At 41.0% G+C, this 25240-nt stretch overlaps 1 protein-coding gene across 1 annotated transcript in view; it reads left to right on the forward strand.

The window, feature by feature from the left end:
• CD81 (CD81 molecule) overlaps positions 1–25240 on the forward strand; it is a 103916-nt gene that overhangs the window by 36206 nt on the left and 42470 nt on the right. Inside the window, exon 2 of the mRNA XM_042467400.1 lies at positions 13792–13906. Within this exon, the coding sequence (XP_042323334.1) occupies positions 13792–13906 (115 nt within the window). The remainder of the gene's footprint in view (positions 1–13791; positions 13907–25240) is intronic.

The following is a 25240-nucleotide window of genomic DNA, read 5'->3' on the forward strand; positions in this document are numbered from 1 at the left end:
GATTTGGCAAACACACACACACACACACACACACACTACAGACAGACAGACAGACACACACACGATTATATATGAATACTCTCACACACACATGCATATATATACTGTATAAATGCATACACACACAAACATATAGGTATATATACACATATATATTTGTGTATGTGTTTGCACACATGTATATATATATGCATATGAGTGTGTGTATGTGTGTGTGTGTGTGTGTGTGTGTATATATATATATATGGTAATTATAAAGTAACAACTTTTTTAATTTATGAAAAAACCCTCATCTGTAGTTCCAAACCCACTGTAGAAATAATACAGTTTCAGACCCCTTAACCTGCCCTGGCTCAGTACTAAGGAATTATGGGAACTGTTGTGTTTGTGAGACATTTATCCTCCTCTGCCAGAGAGTGCTGGTGCCATAATAAACTACCATTCCCAGGATTCACTAGCACTGAGTTATGGCAGTTAATATGGGGAGACGCAGAAGAGGACGTTTGAGCGATTAAGCGCCTTCATTGGTCCATTTGGGGGGAAAAACCGCCAAAAATACATCGATTCACAAACGGTCAATGAAATGGAAACGATGCCAAAAGATAAATCGCTTCCAAATATTCCGGATTAACGTTACGTCATTCTGACGTACTATTGATTGACAGCTCCAAATAAGGTATGGAGGAGAAGAATCGATTTATTTAAACACCGATTTCATGCCAAGTAGGAACGCTTGCAGGTAAAAACTTCGATTTAAAAAACCAGATAGGAACGAAGAATAAAAGCGATTCGGAACGCGGGATAAGACCAGGGTTATTTTGAATCGGTTTTATTAAAAACGTTGTATTTTAAATCGTTTCAAATCTTAAGTGAGAACACCCTACAAGTAAACCAGTGCAGCTCCACCCTCTTTAAACAAAATGACACAAAGAGCAAAGTGGATATGCTGTGGGGGTGCTGATTCCCACGTGGAAAGCTAACTGTGATGGTACTGTGGACTGAATTCTCTAATCATGCAGTGGACAGTGGAAGCAGTATGGTAGGTGTTGTAAGTTTAAAATTGGAAGGTGCACATGTACGAGGGGTGTATGGATTAAAAGAGCAGAATTCTTCCTGACTTTCATAGCTTGTAGGTGTACATCCCTGGCATCCCCCCCCCCCCAGCTGAGTTCTGATGTCAGGAGTGTCAAAGGAGCTTGGCGAATGGGGGGAGGCAATGAGAGTTAAAGAGCAGATGGGAAGTGCCCATGGTTACTATTAAAACTGCAAAAATGGGGGTGTGACTGGAGCAAGTTCCAGGTTAAATGTGTGGAATAGTTGCCAAGTAGTCTAATGGAGACGGGGTGCAGGGGATGGTTGAGGAGTGTGAAAGGCAAGAGATTCCTTAGGTACGTCTTGAACTGACATGTCCGTGGACAAGAGAAGTGAAAGGGTTTATAATGGGGCTGTGGTTAAAGTTCCTCCTCCTCTTTTCTCTTCTCTGTTCCTCCCTGAAAGGTTCTGAAGGGGGCAAAAAAGAAGATTTGGAGGATCAATGGTGAGGGTTCCAAATAGATAATATGACATCGTTGGTGGAATGAAAAACTTTTGTCATAATGAAAGATTTTGGGTTGTTGGGAGGAAGGAGGAATTTTCATAATTCAAACCAGAGAGCCTGGCTTCTCCCCACCCAGCTTTTTTTTCTTTGCTGGCCTTCCAAACTTTATTTGGGTAAACTAGGCTTTCAGCAAATGGTTTCCCTATGTATTCTTAATGCTGAACATGTCTCATTTTTTAATTATTTTTTGCAGACCCCACCCTATTATTCCATACTTGAGAAAGGTTCCTTCCTCATTAAGTGTGTGTGTATGTGTTCACATGTGTGCGCGCACACACACATAAGCATGAGCATGTATGCACACACACACAGACCCATTAGCACATGAGGGTGTGGGGTGAAGAGAAATGGAGGACTGCCGCTGTTCTTTCCTGGAAGTAATAAATCTTTGGCAGCAGAGAAGGTATTCAAGAGGCTACTTCTATGATCTTACACACGCAGGAACTCTCGTGCAGCCAGAGGTAGCTTTCCAAGGTCAGCGCCTTCTTTGTCTTGCCTTTGGATCGAGGCTCTGACTTTTGTACATTGCAAACCTGGCTTCCTTCCGGGCAGTTTTCGATCAGTTGAGCTTGTGCCCTTTCTGTAGGGTTGCTTCATACTGTTAGTTAAAATATTCAACCCTGATAGGAGGTTTTTTCCCTCTAAATCAGCCCTCAAAGAAAGGAAGTCCCACAGTCTTCATAAGCCAGGGAAAAGAAGGAGGTTAATCTGGTTTACTAGTAGGCCTTCTTAAATGCAGGGGTAGCTGTTTTGGCCATAAGACAAATTCCAAAGTCCATATTATGGTAATACCTTTATTAGGCAAAGGCTGCATCCACACTGCAGAAATAATCCCGCTTGGCACTGCCATGGCTCAGTGCTGTGGAATTTTGTGAATTGTAGTCTGTGGCACCAGAGCTCTTTGAAAGAGAAGGCAAGATATCTCACAAAATTACAGTTCCCAGAATTCCATAGCATTGAGCCATGGCAGTTAAAGTGGTATCAAACTGGATTATTTTTGCAGTACAGATGCAGCCTAAATAAATGTTGCACAAAAAGAATCTGTGCAAGCTTTAGAAAGCAAAAGTTATGAAAGGGTGGGCCTAGGTCTATGGATGATTTACAGTAAAATCATCAAGGATTTCAGATGGCCAATTTTAACAATTGCAGTAATAAAAAGACTTCTTACCCCACCCAGAATTCATGTTTCACTTATGGTTTTCATTTTCATAGCTTTCATTGTTTTAAACTATATTGTAATAGTTTTGTTTATGAGCCACCAAGAGTCTTTAGGGAGTGACTACATCACTGCAGCAACAAATCAATAATACTGTTGTTAATGAAGAAAACATGGGATTACCAGGAATGGATTTTTGTGAGAGAGTGAGTACTATTCAGTTTTGGTACTAAGAACAAAAGTCTCCTTTTGATCAGTAGAGCTTGGGTTTCTAACAAAAAACACATTAGACCTTGGAGTTGCTGCCTGCCCCTGGTGTGCATTAAGTCACTGCTACTCAAAATGGTGATCCATGGACCAGTGACAGTCCCTGAGTTGTGGGCTGCCAATCCCTGGTGAGTTTCTGAGAAAGAAAGAAACAGTTGTAGCCATTAGACACAAATGTTGTACTGTTCCCTGGCATGACGGAAAAAAATAATTATCCGTCCCTCACATCAGATAGCCCTAGAAGCGCAATCGTAGGCCATGCTGCAGTAGTGGAGAGCTCTTAATTATAGAATTGTTCTTCAATTGTAACCAAACTCTTCTCCATTCCATTATTTTAAAAGCATCAGCAGCATTTTTATCTTTGGTGAAACAGAATGCCTTGCCTTTCTGAAGACGGTTGGAACAGTCTGAGCTAAGCATACTTTTCCCCTTCAGTCTACCTTTGTAAGATTCCCCCCCAATACACACATACTATTAGTGTCTGAGATCTGTTAAGATAATGATATTTGATCCACTTAATTGTTAACTTGTAGTTTCTCCCTAAACTAGAGTCATGGGTTCTGATTTAGAGCATCCAGAGGGTGGATCATTTAGATCAGGGGTAGGCAACTTGCGGCCCGTGGGCCGGACGCGGCCCAGCGAGGCCTTGGGACCAGCCCCAGCCTGGTCCTGCCGCCGATTGCCACCGGGGCCTTTGGGGGGGCGATTGTCTATAGAAGCCTCAGAAACATGCATTTATCTTAACATTTTTTTTAAATCAGCAAATTTTTTCACGTGTCCTCCATTTTTTATTTAAAAAGTGCCCTCCATTTGAAAAATTTGTCCTACATTTGTCCCGGTTTATTTATTTATTTAATTTAAAAAATATATTTAATTATTTATTTTTTGGCTTCGGCCCCCCAGTTGTCTGAGGGACAGCTACCCGGCCCCCGGCTCAAAAGGGTTGCCTATCCCTGATTTAGATCTTAAATGTAGACTCTCTCTGTGCTGAAAGGAGCAAGAGTATGGCAGAGGAGGGAGCATGTGACCCCAAAGCCCAATTTCAGTACTGCTTGCAGTACAGTCTGTGTTGTGTTTATTCATTTATCTACTTACAGGTTTCAGCAAGTAGATACATGCATAAATACAGCACAGTTCATATCAGGGATATTTGAGTTCAGTGTGATCAGCATTTGTTAAGAGGCTTTGAGCACATAAATAATGAAAGCAGAACAGACTAACACAGCTATTCCTCTGAATGCTAAATTGGAGTGGCTCCACCTAACAAAAGTTTCTATGAAGTGCAAAAACACTGAACTGTATAGTGTATATTTTTCAGCCTTGGGCGGTAGAAGCTAGACATGAGAGGACTAAGATACCTCCATTGTTTGAGAAATATCTGCAGTCAGTGTGCATCATATAAGGAAGTGCTCCAGATAACTCTGGGGGCAAAATGATGCTTTGTTGCTTCCTATGTGTCCTTGCACACATGCCTGCTTCCAGTACTTTTAACGCTCCCATTAAGTGTTGCTCTTATGACCAAAATGTCAAACTTTTTCTTTTTTAACTGCAAATGATATTAAAGCTGTACTTTGCTCTAACTGAAGGATATTGCTAGGATATTCCATGACATCTTTCCCATTTTCTGAAACCCTCATTACTCTTGTAGAGCCAGAAGAGGAGATGACTTTGGTATCCAAGTTTTGCATTCAGCACCAATCCCTCTGAAGTTCATAGGCATCTGTTAGACCTTGTTACTTGGATGCCTGTTATCTTCTTGTTGGAGAAGGGATGTTTTTAACATAGCTGAACACAGTTTTAGGTCTTTTAAAACAAGTGGCCTGCTTTAATGAGCATGCACAGGATCTGCAGCAATGGTTACTAAATAGAAACTAAACCGTATAGGTCCCTTTTGAATTAAATGACAGGCTGTGATAGATTTTCTCAGGGTAGTTCTCAGAAACCACACAAATAAAAATCACAAACAATGTTTATGGTTTGTGTTTGTGTGTGTGTGAAAACTCAATAAATCATATGTAAAAAAGAGAGAGAGAGAAACCAGACATGATGTGGGATCAGCCAGTCTTCATAGGGGCAAGTGAGATGTTCTACATTTGGTGGTTGTTTTGTCCCAAGAGCAATACTATGGACTTTGGGTGTAGTAAGGCCTCTGGCTCTCGGGAACACAGCCAGAACAAAAGACTTGTCCACAAATATCTAAAGTTTCCAAAAGCTTTACTGGTTATAAACACAAAACATGAAAATGATCTCCTTTTTCTCAATAGTCCTTCCTAAATACCTTGCTCTCTCTTCTTGGTGGGTTTTATCTTTCTTCTTCTGAGGACTTCTCTTTCTTCTTTGTGGACTTATCTCTTTGTCAAAGGAAAATACTCTCTCCACGTCTGACTTGGCTGAAATCTTACTACACAACTGAAACTTAGCTAGAGGGAGACAGCCAGTGTTGCCAACAAGCCTCGAAGATAATTCCCCAAACGTTTGTCCAAAACTCACCAAATCCCCCCCCCATCTCACCAAATACTTATTTCAACTTTCAAAATTACCATTAAAACCAATCACCAAAATCACACCAAAGGCTCTGAAAAGTACCCATTTTGGTGTGAAAGTCACCAGATTGGCAACATATTATTTTTTAATTCAAATATTATTTTTCCCACAATCCTTGTCTTACTTAAAGCTGTAGATCTCTATTTCCCCTCCCAAACTGATACACAGAAAAGCCTATTATAATCTCAACTGAATATATGTCTCAAGAGCATCAAAGATGCTCTGGAGGCATGACAGTGATTTTCACAATTTTTACAGCACAGTCTTTCACTTGATGCTCAAACATTTGACTTTGAGGAAAATACATTATAATGTAGTGGTTCTCTAAAATATTACAGGTTTGGGTTTGCAATTCTTCCAAGTAGTTAGTTTCTGCTCCTTAGGCTGTGATTGTGCTCACATTTTACTTGGAAATATGTTTCATTTAAATTGTTGGGATTTCCAGATGTCTTTAGCATCAATCGAAAGATTTATTTCTGACATACTTTGACACTATGCTGAAAGTTTTTATTAAAAAATTGGAGAGAAGCAAAGGATATACTTGCAGGTTGCGTCTAAATGAATGAGAGGAATTTAGAGGAATAGCTGAATTTAGAGAAATAGCTTTCAGTGTCCTCTGTATTTGTGTGTGGCTTCACCAGGCAGTGAGTAAAGTGAGGGGAAACTGACTGGGGAGCCTTCACTAGAGTCACAGATTTGTTAGACAGCTTTGCCTGTCCACCACATCTGGAGACTGGATGAAGGGGCAGTTGTGTCTTCAAAAGGATAAGCTTTACATGTAAGGGTGACAGAAATGCACAAGGAGGGAGAGAGAGCTAGTACTTATCACATCCTCACATGTTACTCAGAATAATATCTGAAAAGGGCTTAACACTGAATGCCAGTAAATTATATTAATATTTCAAGTAGTCTTAGAGAATCCATTTTCTTTCATTCATTTTTTTCTTACAAAGAGACTTATGGTAATTTGATTTAGTTTTAAAAGTCTTTTGGTGGTTGTGGAATCAAAGCACACTCTAAACTTTAGATTTGAGCTCTTATGCAGAACTTGTCCACTGGCCTATTCTAGCAGCTTTCCCTTGAGAAATTAAACATAACAATGTTACTTAGCTATGTGTATTATTGAAGCAGCTGAAGCCTTATTCTACAACATGGAAAGCAGACTCGGCTGCTTGGAACAGCAATTGGAAAAACAGCGTGCCTAGCGATCAGGACCCATGCAGTGTGTTTTCAATTTGTCAAAGTTCTTGCTAACTCAGAGCAGAAAAGGCAAAATTGCAGTCTGCACCAATGTTTAGCTTTTCCTCTTCAGTTTTACGAGCAGCTCTGGGCTGTTTTCTTATTTGTCTGATGCTGGGGTGGAAGCCAGAATTACTGTGGCTATGCCAGATGTTTACTTTAACGCTCCAGGAAGGGGTCTAATTCCCCATTCCACTTTAACATTTCTAGTAATAATATATTTGCCAAACAGATATAGTGGGCTGGTGGGAGGGGGCAAGGACAGCCTGAGAATGGAGTGTTCTCGCATTTTATTTTATCAGTCAGCTGTTTAGAGTAATAGGATTTCAGGCCAGACCTATTGGAAACCTGGCCTGAAACTATGTCGATACAGTACTTTGTTTTGAAACTGTGTCACTACTGTTTAGAGATTTGCACTGTTGTCATCACTTTGGTTTTTATTCTTTGGTTTTTATTCTGTGACCACTACAATTTATCTTCACTTTTACATTAAGTAGTGATTTGAGTGTTGGACTACGACTCTAGAGACCAGGGTTCAATTCCCGGCTTGGCCATGAAACCTGCTGGGTGATCTTGGGTAAGTCACATGCTCTCAACCTCAGGCAAAGGCAATGATATAGGGTTTCATTAGGGTCACCATAAGTGAGAAACAACTTGAAGGCACAACAACAACAACAACATTTTATCATTCTTCCTCATACTTTGATTTGACTGTTGAATGGTGTAGAAAGGCAGGAGGTAGGCAGCTGCACTAGGGTTACCAGATCAAGAGCATCTCTGGCCCAAAGATTTCAGAGCCAAAAAGTGAGATCTAGAGATAATCTCTTGTCATGTCACAGGGAACCACAGTGATCTCATTCAAATACATCTTAAGCACCAATGACAGTTAGACAGAGTATGCCATTCAAATAAAAAAGACCAAATCTAACAAGTGAGGAAAACAGATCTACACACATACAGTGGTCCCTTACATTCACTCGAGTTAGGCGTACAGAACCTTTTGAATGTGGAAAAACTTGCATGTCACCACTGGGTTTTCAGGGTTCTTCTCCTTTTATTAAATATAGTCTGAAGATTTTCTTTCCTCAAAACTATCTGTTTAACCCGTGGTACTTTTACTGCCCCTCAAATCCTTCCCTAGTCTACTTATTTAATAAGTGACACAGAGGTGGGCTCCCAGTATCCTTTTCTATTAAGTATTTTAAAGTTTTTGGTAGCATGCTTTGGATGTCTTTGCTTGTAAATTACTTCAGGTCACTCCTTTGTAAACAAGAAGAAATATAACTTCTATTTACAGACAGAACTAAAGCTAGTATCTTTTTACAGTTAGTTCTCACAAGTTGTTATGGGGAGGGAAAAGGTAGATGGGAGGATGGAGGAGTGACGAGGGGGGGAGAGAGAGAGAATGGAAAGATGGAAAAATTGCGGAATAATGGATGAAGATGTGGTGTGGAAGAGGAGGAAGAAATTTAATAAAGAAGGAACTGGGTGAGATATAGGTAGGAATTTGGCTATGGAAAGAAAGTTTAAGAGTGTTTTAAAGTTTAAAAATTTACATTTTTCTCCTTCCAATATAATTTTTATGTACCTGTAATACGTTTGTGGTAAAATAAACATCATTAATAAAAAAAATGTTGTTACAATGTGTGTATCATTTCACTTGTTACAAACTGTTCCAGTTCCCATGCTGACTTGGTTTCCACCTAAAACTCCCTTCATCAGGAGTATAGATCCTGTGGAAGTCTGGCTCAATTCACAATTAACATTCCCCAGAACAAGGTGGCTATGAACCCCCCTGAACTAGCTCTTCACTTCTCAAAGAACACGGCATACTCATCTCATTTCACTGGGCTTCTTTTGGCCTTTTAAATCTTTTTCCTTACACAGGAGTCTGAATCACGTTAAGGCTAACCTCTTCACTCCTAACTGTACTTCTAGCAGTGCATGACACTGTGCAACTCTTCAGCAGCTCATCCCCTTTTATAGTCACTCCTCAGGCAGCTCCCACCTTTGCAGCCCGCCCAGTGCCAGCAACTCTCCACACTGCAATTTTTTTGTTTGTTTTTTTACCTAAGAGAATCTAGGAATTTCTAGGCCCTTTAGAGCAATTCTGTGGTCAACATCCATAGAATTGCACTGGAGGACTTTCAAATGCTTAGAGTAGTGTTTTCTCTAGGAATCTCTAGATCCTCCATCATGACTTTATGGTCAGCTTCCAGGAGAATTGCCCTGGAAGCCATAAAGATACATAGAGAGAACATATTACTCATATCAACAAAAGTCAAAGTTGCAAATACGGAGAGCTAACTGTATTTTTCAAGGCAGGGCTCTCGCCCTGAGATTCCTCCCATTGACCCTGAGGACTGGAGAAGATGGCCCAAGTGGTGGGACTAAGGGCCAGGCCCTGGGACTTAGGAACCTAAAACTAATTAATAATTTATAAAAAGATCTCTTTGAGGGGGCTTTGTACCTGGAGTGCTCTGTGTTGTCCCTTTCCCTTCCTCGAACTTCCCAATATATGGTGCTGGCTGATATAGGTCATGATGAGAAATATGACCACTGTGAACCTCTAATTCCAAAATGTTGCTGTGGGTACGCTTAGAGCAGCATCAAAGTTCTGATAGTGTTTTGCTATAGCACGTGCTTTCCACATGTGGTGATGAAACAAGAGGGGCAAATCAAACAGCTATTTAATGCTGTTTTAATCTTGATTTTTGTGTTTTTAACTATATGGGTTTTATTGTATTCTGTCTTTTTGTAAATTGCCTTGAGTCCCAGTCTAGGAGAAAAGCAGGATATAAATAAAGTGATGGATTCCATGGATGGGGAAAAAGTTTTCAACAAACAAAAATCCATTTGTTTTGTTTAAACTGTGTTTTATTTTGTTTTTTGTTTAAAATGTTTTTCCCTGGGGGTGGGTTACTTTAAACCAGTTTTTTTGGGGAATGGGGTTGTATTAGAATCATAGAATCGTAGAGTTGGAAGAGACCACAAGGGCCATCCAGTCCAACCCCCTGCCATGCAGGAAATCCAAATCAAAGCACCCCCGACAGATGGCCATCCAGCCTCTGCTTGAAGACGGAGACTCCACTACACTCCGGGGCAGTTTGTTCCACTGTCGAATAGCCCTTACTATCAGGAAGTTCCTCCTAATGTTGAGGTGGAATCTCTTTTCCTGCAGTTTGCATCCATTCCTCCGGGTCCTAGTCTCTGGAGCAGCAGAAAACAAGCTTGCTCCCTCCTCAATATGACATCCCTTCAAATATTTAAACAGGGCTATCATATCACCTCTTAACCTTCTCTTCTCCAGGCTAAACATCACCAGCTCCCTAAGTCGTTCCTCGTAGTTGCATGGTTTCCAGACCTTTCACCATTTTAGTTACTCTCCTTTGGACACGCTTCAGTTTCTCAATGTCCTTTTTGAATTGTGGCACCCAGAACTGGACACAATATTCCAGGTGGGGCCTGACCAGAGCAGAATATAGTGGCACTATTACTTCCCTTGATCTAGACACTATACTTCTATTGATGCAGCCTAAAATCGTGTTGGCCTTGTTCGCTGCCGCATCGCATTGTTGACTCATGTTCAACTTATGGTCTACTTGGACTCCTAGATCCCTTTCACACGTAGTTTCATTCAACCAGGTGTCCTCCATCCTATATCTGTGCTTTTCGTTTTTCCGCCCTATGTACAGTACCTTACATTTCTACATTAATGTGTAGAACAACACCAGTATAGGACTAAATCAGAAAATTCAGTAGCAAAATCAGTTCAGACGTTTTGTCCACTAGCTTATATAATAATTGTTCTAAAAAAAAGTGCTCTTTTAAACCACGTTGTTTAGGTTGAACATGTTAATTGAAGGATTTGTTTCTGAATGGCATTTTTTGCACTATACAAAAAAGTGATTAAAAAGAAGCAACAGAAACTGGATGCTGGTCTAACAATGAACAGCTGCCAATAAACAGTTAAAAGTTAGATTTAAACAATTATTGTTATTCCAGTAAGAGGGTTGGAAAATAGTAAAAAATAGCCAGACTGTTTATATATAATCGATTAAAATCTGGGAATTATTTTTTTAAGCCATTTGGTTCAAACCAAGATTTAAACCAACCTACTTTAAACCAGTATCATGTATCCTCTGCTAAATCAACTTGTCTTGGGTGTTCTTCTCTCAGACAGCCACCTCTTTCCCTTTTTCCTTTCCAACTGGTTTGATGTCCTGTTCCAACCTGTAAATGCCAAAGTTGTAAATTATCAGTAAAATCACGTTTGCTAGGCCGAATTAGTTTCAGGATCATTCCTATTAAGAATCCATCCAAAAAGAAAAGTCACGGCAGCTTTTCCTTATAGTTTTTCTATCCAGAGGGTCTGATTTTGTAGGATTCATATGAAAATATTATGTTGATGCTTGTCACTTTGAGTGCTGCTCATGCTTCCCCAATTTAATTTGCCACTGAAAGTGGTAGTAATTTGGCATGTGGTCCTATCTAATGATCCAGATTGTCTGGTTATCCTTGATTTTTAATCAGTTTTCCCGTTTAAGCTTGCTTCCTTAATTACTGTTAGAGTATGTCACAGAATTTTACTTCTGTTGCTTGTGGCTTGCCATAGTTGGCCTCGACTTGCAAGGACCCCATAATTAATAATAATAATAATAGGATTTATTTATATGAATTGAGAGAACCCAAGGAGTCCCTATTACTAAGAGCTCTGCTCAGGTCTTGCAGACTCAGGGCTGTGCTTTTATTTATTGACTCAATCCATCTGTAATGTTGTATTCCTCTTTTCCTGCTGCCTTCAACTTTACCAAGAATTATTATCTTACACATTCCCATTTGTTGCCTGTGGCTAATTGTTGCTCCTTCCAAAGTGGCTGGTTCATAGGTTCACCACTGGTGACTGACAATTAATGATGTATGAAAGAGCTATTGCAGACAACGATAACACTTTCCATAAGTCCTCACAGTGGGTTTCCATGTTAATCTGCTGATATTTGCCAGTGGCCCCTTCAATAGAGACTTAAATGGGCATTTCGTAATGCCCCCTTAGCTGATGTTTCTTTTCCACTCATCTGTCCTAACATAGGTCAAAGGGCCACACACATACTGTCAAACATTCTGCAAAAGCAATGTGTTCTCTGCAAACACATGGTATTTATTATGGAGTGCAGAATTCACTATCTTGGCTACTTTTCATTCATCTTTAGAAATCAAGTTTCTAGTCCCTTTGGTCGATAAGATAGACTAGAAAAGGCATGAGCAATACCTAGTGAAATCTCAGGAGGATCTTCAGTGATTTCAGAATAAACTCTTTACCTCTTACAGGAGGGACTGGCAAGCTGCAGGCAAACAGAAGATAATAACTCTCTCTATCCTGCTCCTGTAACTACAGGAATAGAAAGGGCAAAAGAATGAAACAGTGAAAGACACCAGTTCGAGACTTGCTTCTCTTGAGAGCTAAGTGGAAGAGGTGACATTCAAAGTGAGGGCTTTACATTTCACAGTGCATTCTCTGCACTTCGTCAACTTTGCAATGATCAGGACTAGAAATTGTTGTTTTTTTAATTTATTATTAAAAATAATAAAATTTGAGATTTTTAGGCAGTTGAATTTTTGTTGCTTACTTGGTTTCTATTGTAAAATACATTAGCTGATTTCAAGCCCACTATTCTTGTCCTTGTTGTTGTTGTGTGCCTTCAAGTCCTTTACAATTTATGACCAAGGCATGGGGTTTTCTTGGCAAGTTTCTTCAGAGGGGGCTGCCATTATCATCCTCTGAGGCTGTGAGAGTGTGACTTGTAAGGTCACCTGGTGAGTTTTCCATGGCCAAGCTGGGATTCAAACCCTGGTCTCCAGAGTCTTAGTCCTGTGCTCAATACCACTACACCACACTAGCTCTCTTGTCCTATCTCAGTACAATTTCTCCAATCCAGTACTTGTTCAGTTCATGCCAGCTCTGTCTGATTTAGAAAATAATTGATTTTCCCCCACATGTGTGTCCCTCCTTGTCTACACACTGTCTCTCCTCTCTTTTTGTTTCTGAATGGTCTTTCTCTTCCTGTTGTCTTCATTACAAATTCAGCTCTCCCTCTCCTAACTCTCCTCTGCAAACCAGTGCAGATACACCAGCCTACTGAGCAATATTACAACTGTTGCCTTATTTTTCATACTCATTATTTTTCTAAAAAACCCCTTATCCTCCACTGCCCATTCATCCTTTCCCTTTTCTCACTCTCCTTCTCTTACAGATCTGAGAGAAGCAATTCCCACCCTCTCCTTCAGTACAGATACACAGAGTCAAGAATGAACATGGTTCACCATGCAGCTGAGTTACACCGAAGCAAAACCATAGATTCACCAGTGAGAAAGTCCAGAAGTTTAAATAGTCTTGTCCTCTGGTGCCCCACCGGAAACCAGCTGCAATTATTTGGATCAAACCTCAAGGCTACCACTTTTGAGAAATCTGATGTCTGCCATCTAGTGGTCTGATGACTCAGTATTGCTCAGAGTCTCAAAACGGGACTTTTAATTGGTTTAAACTACCCCATAATCCTGAGATGTAAACTCTCAAAGTCAGTTTCGTATGCATGACATTCCACATGTCTAGATTTCACACTTTTGAAGCTATAGCAGATACAGAGGGGCATCCACTCCATGTATGTAAATGTTAGAACTCTTCTCTTCATTTTCCTACTCAATAGCTCTCTGGACAATCTTGATTATCTCTCAGTACTTAGATTAGTTTTCCCTTTTCTTGTACACACACACACACAGAGAGAGAGAGAGAGAGATTAGACCACAACCTTGTTATCTCAGCGAGCCCATCTGGCTGACTATGTATTTAAATGCTTGATCCACTTTGGAGTCCAGTGAATCTTGAAATACTTTAGACAAGCCTTTGTGGCATAAACAGCTTCTGTAGGTCATTCATTTAAATGGATCAGAACTGTATTAACCTGCCTGTTTTTTCTTATTTCTTCAACAGTTGGCTGGAGGAATAATTCTTGGTGTGGCATTGTGGCTTCGTCATGACACAAAGACAACAACTATCTTGGGCTCAACATTAAATGACCATCAGGCTCCTAACACATATTATGTTGGTAAGCAGAAAAAAGTTGGGAGTGTGGGGGAAAGTGTTGTGAAAATGAATGTGGGGCAGGGCAGGGGGAGGATTGTGAGAGAGACTGGATTTAAAGAGTACTTTGGGCATTTCTTTGTGTGAGTGTCTATCCACCACAGTTGGCTCTCAGCAGTTCTCCAGAATATTAAGTTTCCTTCATATAGCAGTGCAGAGAAAAGGGGAAAAAATAGTGTATTTTATATAAATTGGTGAATTTATAAAATTTCTCTTCCTACTGACTATATATGAAAATGATGTGGCTCGTTGGGTCCTGCTTTTAGTTTCAGACATAGTATAGAATTGGAATAATTTTAATTCATCTCCAAATGGTATACATCAATATGTTTGATATAGAAAATGTAGCATTGATGCAGAAAATAAAATATTCTGGTTCTTTGTGAAGTTGAAGGTTTCATGGCCGGCATCGAACTTTTCTTCCTTTCAATTTACTCTGAAATCATTTTCTTCAGTTCCTAATCATAGCTACAATCTCTTTGGCTGGTATAGGCTATGTCATGGCCACAGGTTTCCAATTTCCACAGTTACTGCCATAGTTCGTTTGAAATGTGGTGCTGAAGAGATTTCTGCAGATACTATGGACTGTCAAAGAGACAAATAAATGGGTCTGAGAGCAAATCTATCATGAATTCTCTGTAGATGCAAAAATGAATAAATTGAAGCCAACATACTCTGGATATGTCATGAAATGACATAACTGATTAGAAAAGACAAAAACACCTGGAGGGTCAGAGACTGAGAACCATTAATCCATGACACTATACTGTAGTCAACATGCCTGGGTGTGGAGTGGAAGACCATTTTTTATTCCTCCTTTGTGCAGCCCACACTGCCACCATTTTCAGGAACCAAAAGCGGTATTCTCATCAATTTAGGAGGTGAGTTTGGGCTGTTGGAGATGGTGAGAGATGCAAAGTTTTACACACACCCCCCCCCCCCGTCATTTTCAGCCAATTTTGCTGAGGGTTTTTTTTACCCTCAGCAAAATTTGGAGGGCTGTTTTAGGGAAACATGGGGAATATGAGGGCAGCTTGGGAGCCCATCTGGGCAATATGCAGGCTGTGGGCTGCAGTACCATCTCTGCTATAGGCATTCAAGTAACATCTTCTTGATTCATATGTGCCAAGGAGGAGCTTTAGAGACTTTACTATAAGGGGGAGATATTCTTCTCGTGTCTTGGATAGTAGTGCTGGCCAAGGATTGCCAGGACAACTCACCCTTTAGTCCTATTCATGTTAATCCAGCACTGCATCCTGTAACAAGATAGTTCATGGTGTTGAACAGGATAGTATAGGGAAGGGTTGAGTTTCCGAACAAGGAATGTGAAGTGTTATCCCAAATGTTTGGAACCTGGCTGAGGCTGTGGACACACATGTAGAGAAGGGGACACAGCACTAATCCCACAGCTGAATTTGCATGCAGTTGTGTACACATCTTCTACAGCTGGGTCTAAGGATCTATGAGCTGCAGTAGTGACTGCCACACTAGCATTAAAAGATGCATAGAACAATATCTGTTTGACCCTCTTTCTAGATGAGAATGTAAGAACAAAGCAATAGCACTTCTGAACTCACCGAATCACAAAGGAAAGGTACCTCAAAGATCCCCCACTTTAAGCCCCATCTGTGCTGTAACTCCACCACTGCAGCGTACTTGATGGGTGCCATCCAGCTTCTACCCAAAAACTCTTAGTTAGGGAAGGTTCACCACTTTCAGAGGCAGTGTACTCCACTGTCAAAGAGCTTATACCATTAGGATGTTCTCTCTAATGTTTAGTCTAAATCAGGGGGACCAGATGTCCTCCTTTTCCAGGACATTCCCTACATTTCTACCTTCTGTCCATGAGGAATTCCAAAATGTCCTCCATTTTGAGCATAGCTAAGAAGCATGCATTTATATTTATATGGGTGTTTTTAGCTTTTATTTGGTCATGTCCTCCATTTTTCTTGAGTGTCCTACATTTTGTGGTGCCTTGTCCTCCTTTTACAACCATTACAACAACCATAACAGTGTCTGGTCACCCTGAATCTAAATTCTTTTTCTTGTAGTTTTGAACCCCTTTGTTCAGGACCCAACTTGCAATATCAAATTGAAATGATAGTGGCAGTTAAGGCACAGTGAACACAACAAATCTAAGGTTGTCTAGTGAGAGTATTTTATCAAGGACTTTAAATCTATTCAGAACTTGGCTGGTAGGAGAGAAAGGAGAAAGGCATTTACTTGTCTTGGGAGCTTATCCCTCCTTGGGACCTTTGCATGTGCACACACACACACACAGAGCCCTTCAAGTCTTTTAGTGAGGGGCCCACCCCACTGTTGTACTCAGAAGAACACAGAGCAGCTGTCTTCAATTGAAAATAAACTGTCATGATCAGCATGACTCATGCTTTCCAGGCGCATGTGTGTCTGTCTGGCTGTATGCATAAGTGTATCTGGGCTTCCTATAATCTCTTTTAGTTTCGTAAGTAAATCATCTAGCTTGCTGACTTGCTGGAAAACAGACCCCCTTATTTGGATACATCCCACTCTGCACGAGCAGCCGTCCAAAACTACAATGCATCCAGCTGTGTAGACCATCTATTTCAGTGTTCTCATTTCTCCATGAGGCTTGGCAGTGCCACCAGCATTGGGGGTCCTTCCTGTTCTACAGATTTCTCCTCCTTCTATATGCAGCAAATGGTGGGAAAATCAGAGAGTGGTGTGCTTCCGTGTCCTTTTTCCAGGGCTTGTTGAAGATATTTTGCTGCCTGAGCAGAGGTGTAGATGTGCATGGAGAGGGGCACAGAATGAGTGTTTTGGCTGTCCAAATCATAATTCTGCTACACAAATGAAATTATCTTTCTGTGCCCAATTTTCTACCACTGAAGAGAGTGAGCTGCTGAAAAACCTTTCACAGCTAGAACGCTTGCATTTGCTGTTTGCATTGCCTTGGAAACTTTGCCTGCCCTTTTTCTTTGGGTGCCCAAACTATATTTCTAAATGCTCAGGTGAAGTTTTAAGCTACTGCATTTTTAGAAATTTGGGGACTAGTTTCAGATTCTTATTTTGGCAGGAGGCAAGGCTCCCATTTTGTGCCCCCCCCCCCCCGGTAGCTACATCCCTGTGTCAAAAGCAGAAGAAGATAGGATGATGCTTCCCCTCCCCGTTCCACATACAGAAGTAGAATGTGTTGGCCGTTGAAGTTTACTGAAACACTTAACAATGGGATAGTGTTCATAACACCAGAGGTAGCAGAGTGGTTGGAAGACACCAATCCGGATGGTGTTTCATATATAGGTCTGTTCTTCAACACAGAGGAACACCTGGGAGATTACTGCCACTGCTACTCAGCCTCTGCTGTCTGAGGCAGTAACTTTGTTTGACTAATGATAGAGCTGGCTCTGCCCTCTCTCACTTGCTGTGAATGCTATAGGCAGTGGACATTGATGGGGACAAGGTGAAAGCTTCCCATTTTATATTATACACAAGCAGAGAAGTAGTGGAAGGAGAATAGACAAATACTATCTATATCCACTGATACTTTATGCACAGATTCAACCATCAACAGCTTGCAAATATCCAAATAGAATATACATTTCAAAAAAGCAAAGCTTGACATAGCCATTTAATATAAGGGACACCATTTTACTATGCCTTTGTATTCAATGGGACTTGAGCATGTGTGGATTTGTTATCCACAGGGGGTCCTGGAACCAAACCCCAGAGGACACCAAGGGGCACAGTAATTATGTACTGTTTGTGGGAAATGGGAGCTAAGTTATTTTAAAAGTGCTTCACAAAACCTTTTCCTGTGCAAAAATAATATTAACTTTAAAATGCAGCATGTTCTATACCCAGGGTGGAAAATGTATGACTCTCCAGATGTTTTTTGATTGTGGCTCTCATCAGCTCTAGACATCATAGCTAAGGGTGAGGGATGATGGGAATTTAGTCTGACAGCAGCTGGAGGCCACATGTTCCCAATCCCTGTTCTGTATTATGGTGTGGTCTGGAAAGTAGGCTGTTTAATTTGAATTCAGAAAGAGACTACATTCAGTAGTCTCCTTCCTGACTCTATAGGAAATACACCCACTGCTTCGGTGTGTGAAATATCTACACACTCCCTTCCTGGTCCTTGATAATAGAAGCTGATACGATAAAAACTGATGTTGAGTAAAAAAAGAACTTAGTTTCAGAAGAGCAGTACAATAAGTTTTCATATTCAGCCATCCTGAATATGAAAACCATCCTGTTCAGAGAAGCCTTCCCAGGCATTGCATAATTGTCGCTTACTATCTGATGTTCTTTTGTTGCCTGTTTATCGATCCATTTCCTGTATTGCTATGTACTGTATATGTATTATCCTACTTGAGAGTATGTATTTTCCCTGGATAATGATTAACCTTCCATTTTGAAGCCAAGCCCTCCCTCCAGTCCATCTGCCTTGGTCCAGGCCTCGGAGGTAGAGAGGAACTGCTGGACCTCTTACCCTTTCCCTTCTCCTTCTGTGTCATGTCTTTTTAGATTGTAAGCCCGAGGGCAGGGAACCGTCTAACTAAAAAGATTGCATGTACAGCGCTGTGTAAATTTACAGCGCTTCATAAATAAAGGTTGAGGAGTTGCCTACATTTTGTTCTTTCAGAAATCTTCAGAAAAGGCCCTGCTTAGATTTCTAGGGGAATCTGTGGTTTCCATTCAGTCATAATTAAGAGAGCATTTTCAGCAGTTATTCTCAATTCATTTTGCCATTTCTAAATCCTCTGCTGATTTGTAACAGAGATTCATTTGCAGACTTGCCACACCCTGCTTTAGCTCTAGCTCTGGTATCTCTACTCCAGTCTAGCATTTCTGCTTCATGGAGAGAATGTGGATGGCCAATATATTTGAGCATATGTTGCTATGCTGTGAAGTTCCTCCCCCACATCTCTTGTAGGATCATTTGACACTTTCACAAATGTTGCCAGGGTTATTTCAGCCGAGTTAGAACTGAATACAGAGCTGTCCTTTGCACTGCACATTTCCCAGGGAACTGGAACATACTGGACAAACAAACATGAAGTGTAATGTGGAAGGGAGGAATGTTGTAGTACCTAAATGCTCATGTTCAGTACTTCAGATGAGGGTTTTGGATACAAAGGATGACAGTTTTCCATGTATAGTGGGCGCTTGGGGTTTGATTTCAGGGCTCCTATGGATGCTCGAGTCCCATTATGTACAATTTGTTTGTTCTTGTTGTGTGCCTCCAAGTCATTTCCGACTTATGGCAACCCTAAGGTGAACCTGTCATGAGGTTTTCTTGGCAAGATTTGTTCAGAGGACGTTTGCCATTCTCGTAAAATCGTGCTCTTTATATAAAATGGCATTTTGAAGAACAACTTTGCAACTTTTCACAGATTTCCTTTTCAGCCGAGAGCACAAGAATCTTTTTGAAATCAGTGCTAAAACACCTGAGATTTCCAGCACAAAGATCAGTTTGCTAGGTTCTGTGTTATGTTCCCCCAGAGCCCCTGGCTATAGGGAAATTGTCAAGGGAATCGGGGGTTTTGTGGCAGAATTTGCAGACACCATCCTGAGATTTATAGCATTCGTGTACAGGCATAACGGTGCATAGGAGCAGCCTGTTGCCATCCTTGTTAGTAAAGCAGAGCCCAGGGATACATTATTATGTTTATGTTTATTTATACTTCGCCATCCTCCCAGTACAGGAACTCAAGGCGGCATGGCGAGAGGGAAGCAACAGGCAGCTGCAAGGATTAGGATCCCAGCAGGGACAGGCATTTCTGGCTCCCTCACTGGGTGTGTCTGTGTTGAATGGCTGTGTCTCCCTTCCGATAAATGGAGCTCCTTGCCTAGCAGAGAAGCTTCCCTCCCACTCCTCCCTGTCCTCTCTCTCTCTCTCTCTCTCTCTCTCTCTGTGTGTGTGTGTGTGTGTATGCTTTTTCTCCAGCAGGCCGTCCTTCCATTTTGGCAGAGTGAATAGAGCAGCTGTATGGCTTTTTTCACTGCTAGGGCCTTTTCTTTCCTCTCCTTCCCCCACCCCACATTTCGGTTGCAGCTCTGTCAAGGCTGAGTCTCAGTGCCATGGTGCCTATTCATTGTCAGCTAAAAGAGGGAAGAGCTCCTCCTGGAAGTGGGGGAGAGAAGGGCCAGGCAATTGTCACCTTAAATTTCAGACAAGCCCTTCAAAATGAGGATCCTGCCCAGCGTATGAGGCTCCCAGTTCACACACTGAGAGAGAGATTCCTATGACACTTTATTGAATCTTGCAAGATTGAGTATACACAGCTATTGTCTATTCATCCCTCAGAAACATGCTATCTGTTGTACAGGGATGTAGCGGGGGGGGTGTCCATTAGATACAATGAATGGTGCATGCTGTCGCACCCAAGCCCCATTATAATGGTGGCACTTAGTCTGGACCCCCCCTTCCCCAAATCCTGGCTATGTCCCTGTGTTATAGCAGTACTCCCCAAGGTTCCCAAGGTTTTATACTGTAAGGTTTTAGGTCTAACATACTGTAAGTTTTTAGGTCTACCATCATACTGTAAGGTTTTAGGTCTATCATTACAGTGATGTGAAGCTGAAGGCAATGGGTGCGGCAGCAGAGAAGCTGCATCTTCCATGATGCATTCCCAAGGCATTTGTCATCATCGGTACCATGTGGCTACACTTCATAGTTGCAGTGAGTAGCCAATGTCATCCCAGTTCACATTTGCATTCCTGGCTGAAAGAATTTTAAGAATTTAAGGCCAAGGCTGCCTGCCCCTAGGGTTGCCATTCATCAGGACCTCCAAAATGGGACAAATGTAGGACAAAAATTTAAAATGTAGGACACTTTTTTGTGTCCTACATTTGAATAGGAGCCTCCCTCAGGGGAGGCTTTCCTTGCCTGCCTGGGCCCGTCCCCAGCGGCAGAGCCCAAGCGGCGAGGGACTCCTCCCCTTCAGGGCGGCTTTCCCTGCCGGCCTGGGCCCAAGCGGCGAGGGCCCGCCGCACCCAGCTTGCCATATCTCACTCGGGGGCGGGGCAATCCTGGGGGCGGGGGCAAACCGGGGCAGGACCGTGCGGACCCACCCCAAACCGGGAAAGTCCCGGCCCCAGGCGGGATATGGCAAGCCTACCTGCACCCCCATTCTCAGAAATATCCACCTTTGGAGATACATATTCCCATTATTTTCTCCAGTACTGGCTTATTGGAAACAAGCCAGTATTCTCCAGTGCTGGCTTATTGGAAGTGACACAGTACTACAACTTATGCTGTCTGCTTTGCTGGTAAATTGCAGGTGCTGGGTATGGACCGTGCTGTGCAAAAAGTGGGTATCTTTAAAGCTAGCTAGTTGCTTTAAAAAAAAACACAACCTCACTCCTGGAAGCCTTCAGGAAACACAATTCTCATTTAAAATTACCTTTGTTGGATTTTTAAAAGTGTAGTTAGAAAGAAAAGGAGAAAAAGAAGGGGAGGGGGGAAATATATATGAACATGGGCAAGGCATGTATGTTAATAAGAAGCTGACTGCCCCTAGACTCTGGAACTCCCTGTCCAGGGAGATAAGAATGGCTCCCTCCTTGATGGTTTTCCGCCGGCAGGTGAAGACCTACTTGTTCAAACAGGCATTTAAGGAATCACTATAAGAACAGGCAGGAATGTTGGACTAGTTTAATCATTCTGTTTAATGCATGTTATTTATCTATTTATTTTTTAAAATGTTTTAATTGTACTTTTTGTTTGTTTGTTTGTTTTTTAATCGCTGTGAAGCCGCTCTGAGTCCCAGTCCTGGGAAAAGAGCGGGAAATAAATAAATAAATAATTTCCAAAAGCACATTTTCTTGAAATTGGCATCTATAAAATACATGGTCATGAGTAGCTCCCTATGTGTCCTTAACCAATAACAAGATATGTAACTTTACAGGTTCTTGGCCCGAAAATACAACCGACCAATCAATCAATACAGAAATTGCTCAAAGTCCACTTCTGGTTATTAAAACCAAGCCTCATGTGGGCAAGTGGAATTGAGCCACAGTGTATTTAAAGGGTGATGTGCAGTCCATAGAAAATACTGGGAGAAGCAGTTCATCTTTGCTATATTGATATAGCAGGTCTAGCAGCATCAGGGACAGTTGGACTACACTTTGCCCATGTCATTTTAACAACTCCCATCAGCCCTTGTCAGCATGGTCAGTTAAGAGTAATTTTAAATGTTTTAAATCACAACAAAAACAGATCCTGAAGTGGACTTTTGCTCCCATGAATGAAAAGTGGAGTGATTTTGCCGCTTCATTTGTGGTTTAATGCCAGGATAATGGTGAAGTAATGTGAAAACAATCCTGCTCTTGTAGGATATTCACAGATTTAATGGCCATTTATTCACGGGATGTGGGTGCTTGCCTCCTGTGTGATAAAGTCCTTAAACTGAGAATGCTGAGCACTACCATTAGCTCAGCTTCAACAGGTCTGCTCTGTTCTGTTGCTACTTGACCTTGTATCGGAGGCAGCAGGTTTTCTTCTGTTGGTATTGCTTCCTTTTCAAGCCCCCAGGTAGCACCAATAACAAAACCTGGAATTATAGTTTGCTATAACCTTCCTGTCTGCCTGATGTCTTAAAAAAACAAAACAAACCATAGGGGCATATATACTTGTCAGAGCCGCGCTCTACTCGTGGTCCTTTTCTTCTGGACTCTGCAGTGCTGCCAGCACCTATAACTGCACTAAGTGCCAAAGAAAGAGTCTCCAAATTCTATTTACAGAACTTTACTTCTAAGTATATACAGCACTATATACACAATGTTTCTCCAACCAACCATTCACTACTCTTAACAATAACCCACACTCCATAGTGACATGTCAACATCTATGGCATTATCTCCTCACACAGGTGCCTGCAATTGTTCCTTGCATCAGCCTTATGCATCATACCTGTTGAGTCATCCTGGGCATGTCCTCCAAGTGGTATGATGATGACACACTATGTCCATCACCATGGTGCAACCTTACCAGTTTCCTCAGCCAGCTGCCATATTCTGTCCTGTGAAATTCCTAATACTAGTGGTGACAATACTGTAGAAGTATTGTCACCACTGTCTTAATTGCTCTTATAACCATTCTAGTGTACAATAAATAGTATGGATAATACAACATTAAATATGGTAACCAACATCTCAGTTCTTTCTCACCCACGATTTCTTTCTCTGTTTGCCTTGAACCTCACTAATTCGTTCCTCCTAAGACCTACCAGTTCCCTCAGACCAGTGCTTCTACTGCCCAATATTTACTTGTTTATGTAGCAGCTGTGTTTTATCTGTGGTATCTTCTTTTTTTGTACATTTGCTATCTTTTATGACATTGTAATTTTAAATTACAACAGTTCACCCTGATTAATGTATAAACTTAGTACCCTGAAGGATTAGAGTCAAATCTCATAAAGAAAAGGAGTATTTTCCAAATTGGCTGCCCTTTGCAAGCCAGAAAAAGAGGTGTCTTCATTCAGGCAAGGCCAAAGCAAGGCTTACGTTGGTTCTTCAAGCAAATGTAAGGCAATCCAAGGTCCTAAACCAGTTGGGATCAGACAGAGAGCAGCTGTTCAAGCGAGCCAAACAGAAAAACTATCCAAAAGCAGTCCAGAGTTTAAACAAACAAGCAAACAAACACTTCTACAACAGAGGAAAGAATATTTAAAATGAACAGCATTTGAATGGTAAAACATATATTTTAATTTTTAATTGGGACTATGTTTGGCATGCTTTACCAAAACAGCATCTAAAATTTCCCTAATGCAAAAGCATAGAGACTTCTCTTGAGAGATTCAGTGTTCACTGCCTAACAAAGGGAGCTGTGACCTCACAAAAGATGGAGACATCTTGGATCTCAGAAGTAACTCTTTGTATTGCTTTGTATTCACATTTTATCTCCTGGACTTTGGGATGTTTTGTTCTCAGTGCCACATGACCAGAAGGAAGAGGGACCTGCTTGCATAGATATCCCTCCAAAGAACAATGCATCAGCAACACCTTGAGAAAATGCAGGCCTGTGACTAACATCATCTTTACAAAAGAAAATTCTCCTGTATGATTTTTAACACCTTTGCCTGATGAAGAAGCCGGTGGAGCTTCGAAATCTTGCATCATGTATTTTGTGCATTTTGGTTGGTCGATTAAAGGTATTACTGTTTTGTGGATTTGAGATGTTATTGTACTTTGCCCTATGGCCAAGGTACCACTGAATATCTTTTGAAGCTTTTTATGATCTAGCCTCCATGTAGAGATTTTTGCCTTTTATAAATCTAGGTTTAGAATAATTTGGCTGTTCCCTTGCAGATAATGAAGTGATGCAAAAGTGTGGTTCTGTAAACACTCACTTTATCTTCTAAATAGAAAATCTTTATTTTCCTGTTAATGGAGAGTGACAGAGCAAAAACTGCACCCTGCTCTTTAATCATTTGCACCTTTTCTCCAAGGTTGTGATGACAGGAAAAGTGTCACTGTGTTCATTTTTTAAAAAGTAGTTTTAAGATATTTTAATTAACAGCCTCAGTTCTCTTTCTCCATGACCGATTAAGTCCACCCTGTTTTTGGTGTCTGGGTTTTCTCAGAGTGAGATCATTCTAATTAAAATAGTCAAATAATGTATTGTGTGGCCATGGCAGTAGGAACATTTGCTATTTGCATGTTTATTCATGCCCATATAACAGCCAAGTCTTGCAGTCTCTGAATTTACACAAATTGATGTTTCAGTAACTTTTTGTTCTTTCTTCTCTCAGTCACTGGGAGTGGCAAGAAGCCACGTGTACCACCCAGTTCAGATTAAAGTTTCACTGTGGTGCAGCTGTTCTTACATAGGAGAATCTCACTTTGGTTGAAATGGAGTCAAAAGTTAAAGATGCTTAATTCTAAAAAGGGAATTAGTCGTACACTTTTTTTAAGCCAATTAATTCTGATAATACAGTGTTTTTGTAGAGCTTTATATTGTCTATTAGCCCATGGGCCTCTGTACAAAGTTGTTACCTGCATTTTCTAAGGACTGTCATGAGTCTGAAATTTCCTATCCTCCTTCTCTTGGACCACTGTCTTTCATGGAGTTGGTCAAAACTATCTTGTAAATGTATATGGCCCTGAATTTTATTGTAAGGACAGTAATAGTTTTTATGTGAAGTAAAGAGGCCATTGTCAGGATGCAATATGGAGAAATAAAATGATTACCTACTGGAGAGGGGGTTAAACAAGGTTACATTTTATCACCCCAGCTCTTTAATTTATATACAGAACATATCATATGGAACGCAGGATTACACAGAGCAAGCAGTTGTGGAAATTGGAGGAGGGA

This window comes from Sceloporus undulatus, chromosome 1 (genome assembly GCF_019175285.1).
Source record: "Sceloporus undulatus isolate JIND9_A2432 ecotype Alabama chromosome 1, SceUnd_v1.1, whole genome shotgun sequence".
Taxonomy (NCBI): domain Eukaryota; kingdom Metazoa; phylum Chordata; class Lepidosauria; order Squamata; family Phrynosomatidae; genus Sceloporus; species Sceloporus undulatus.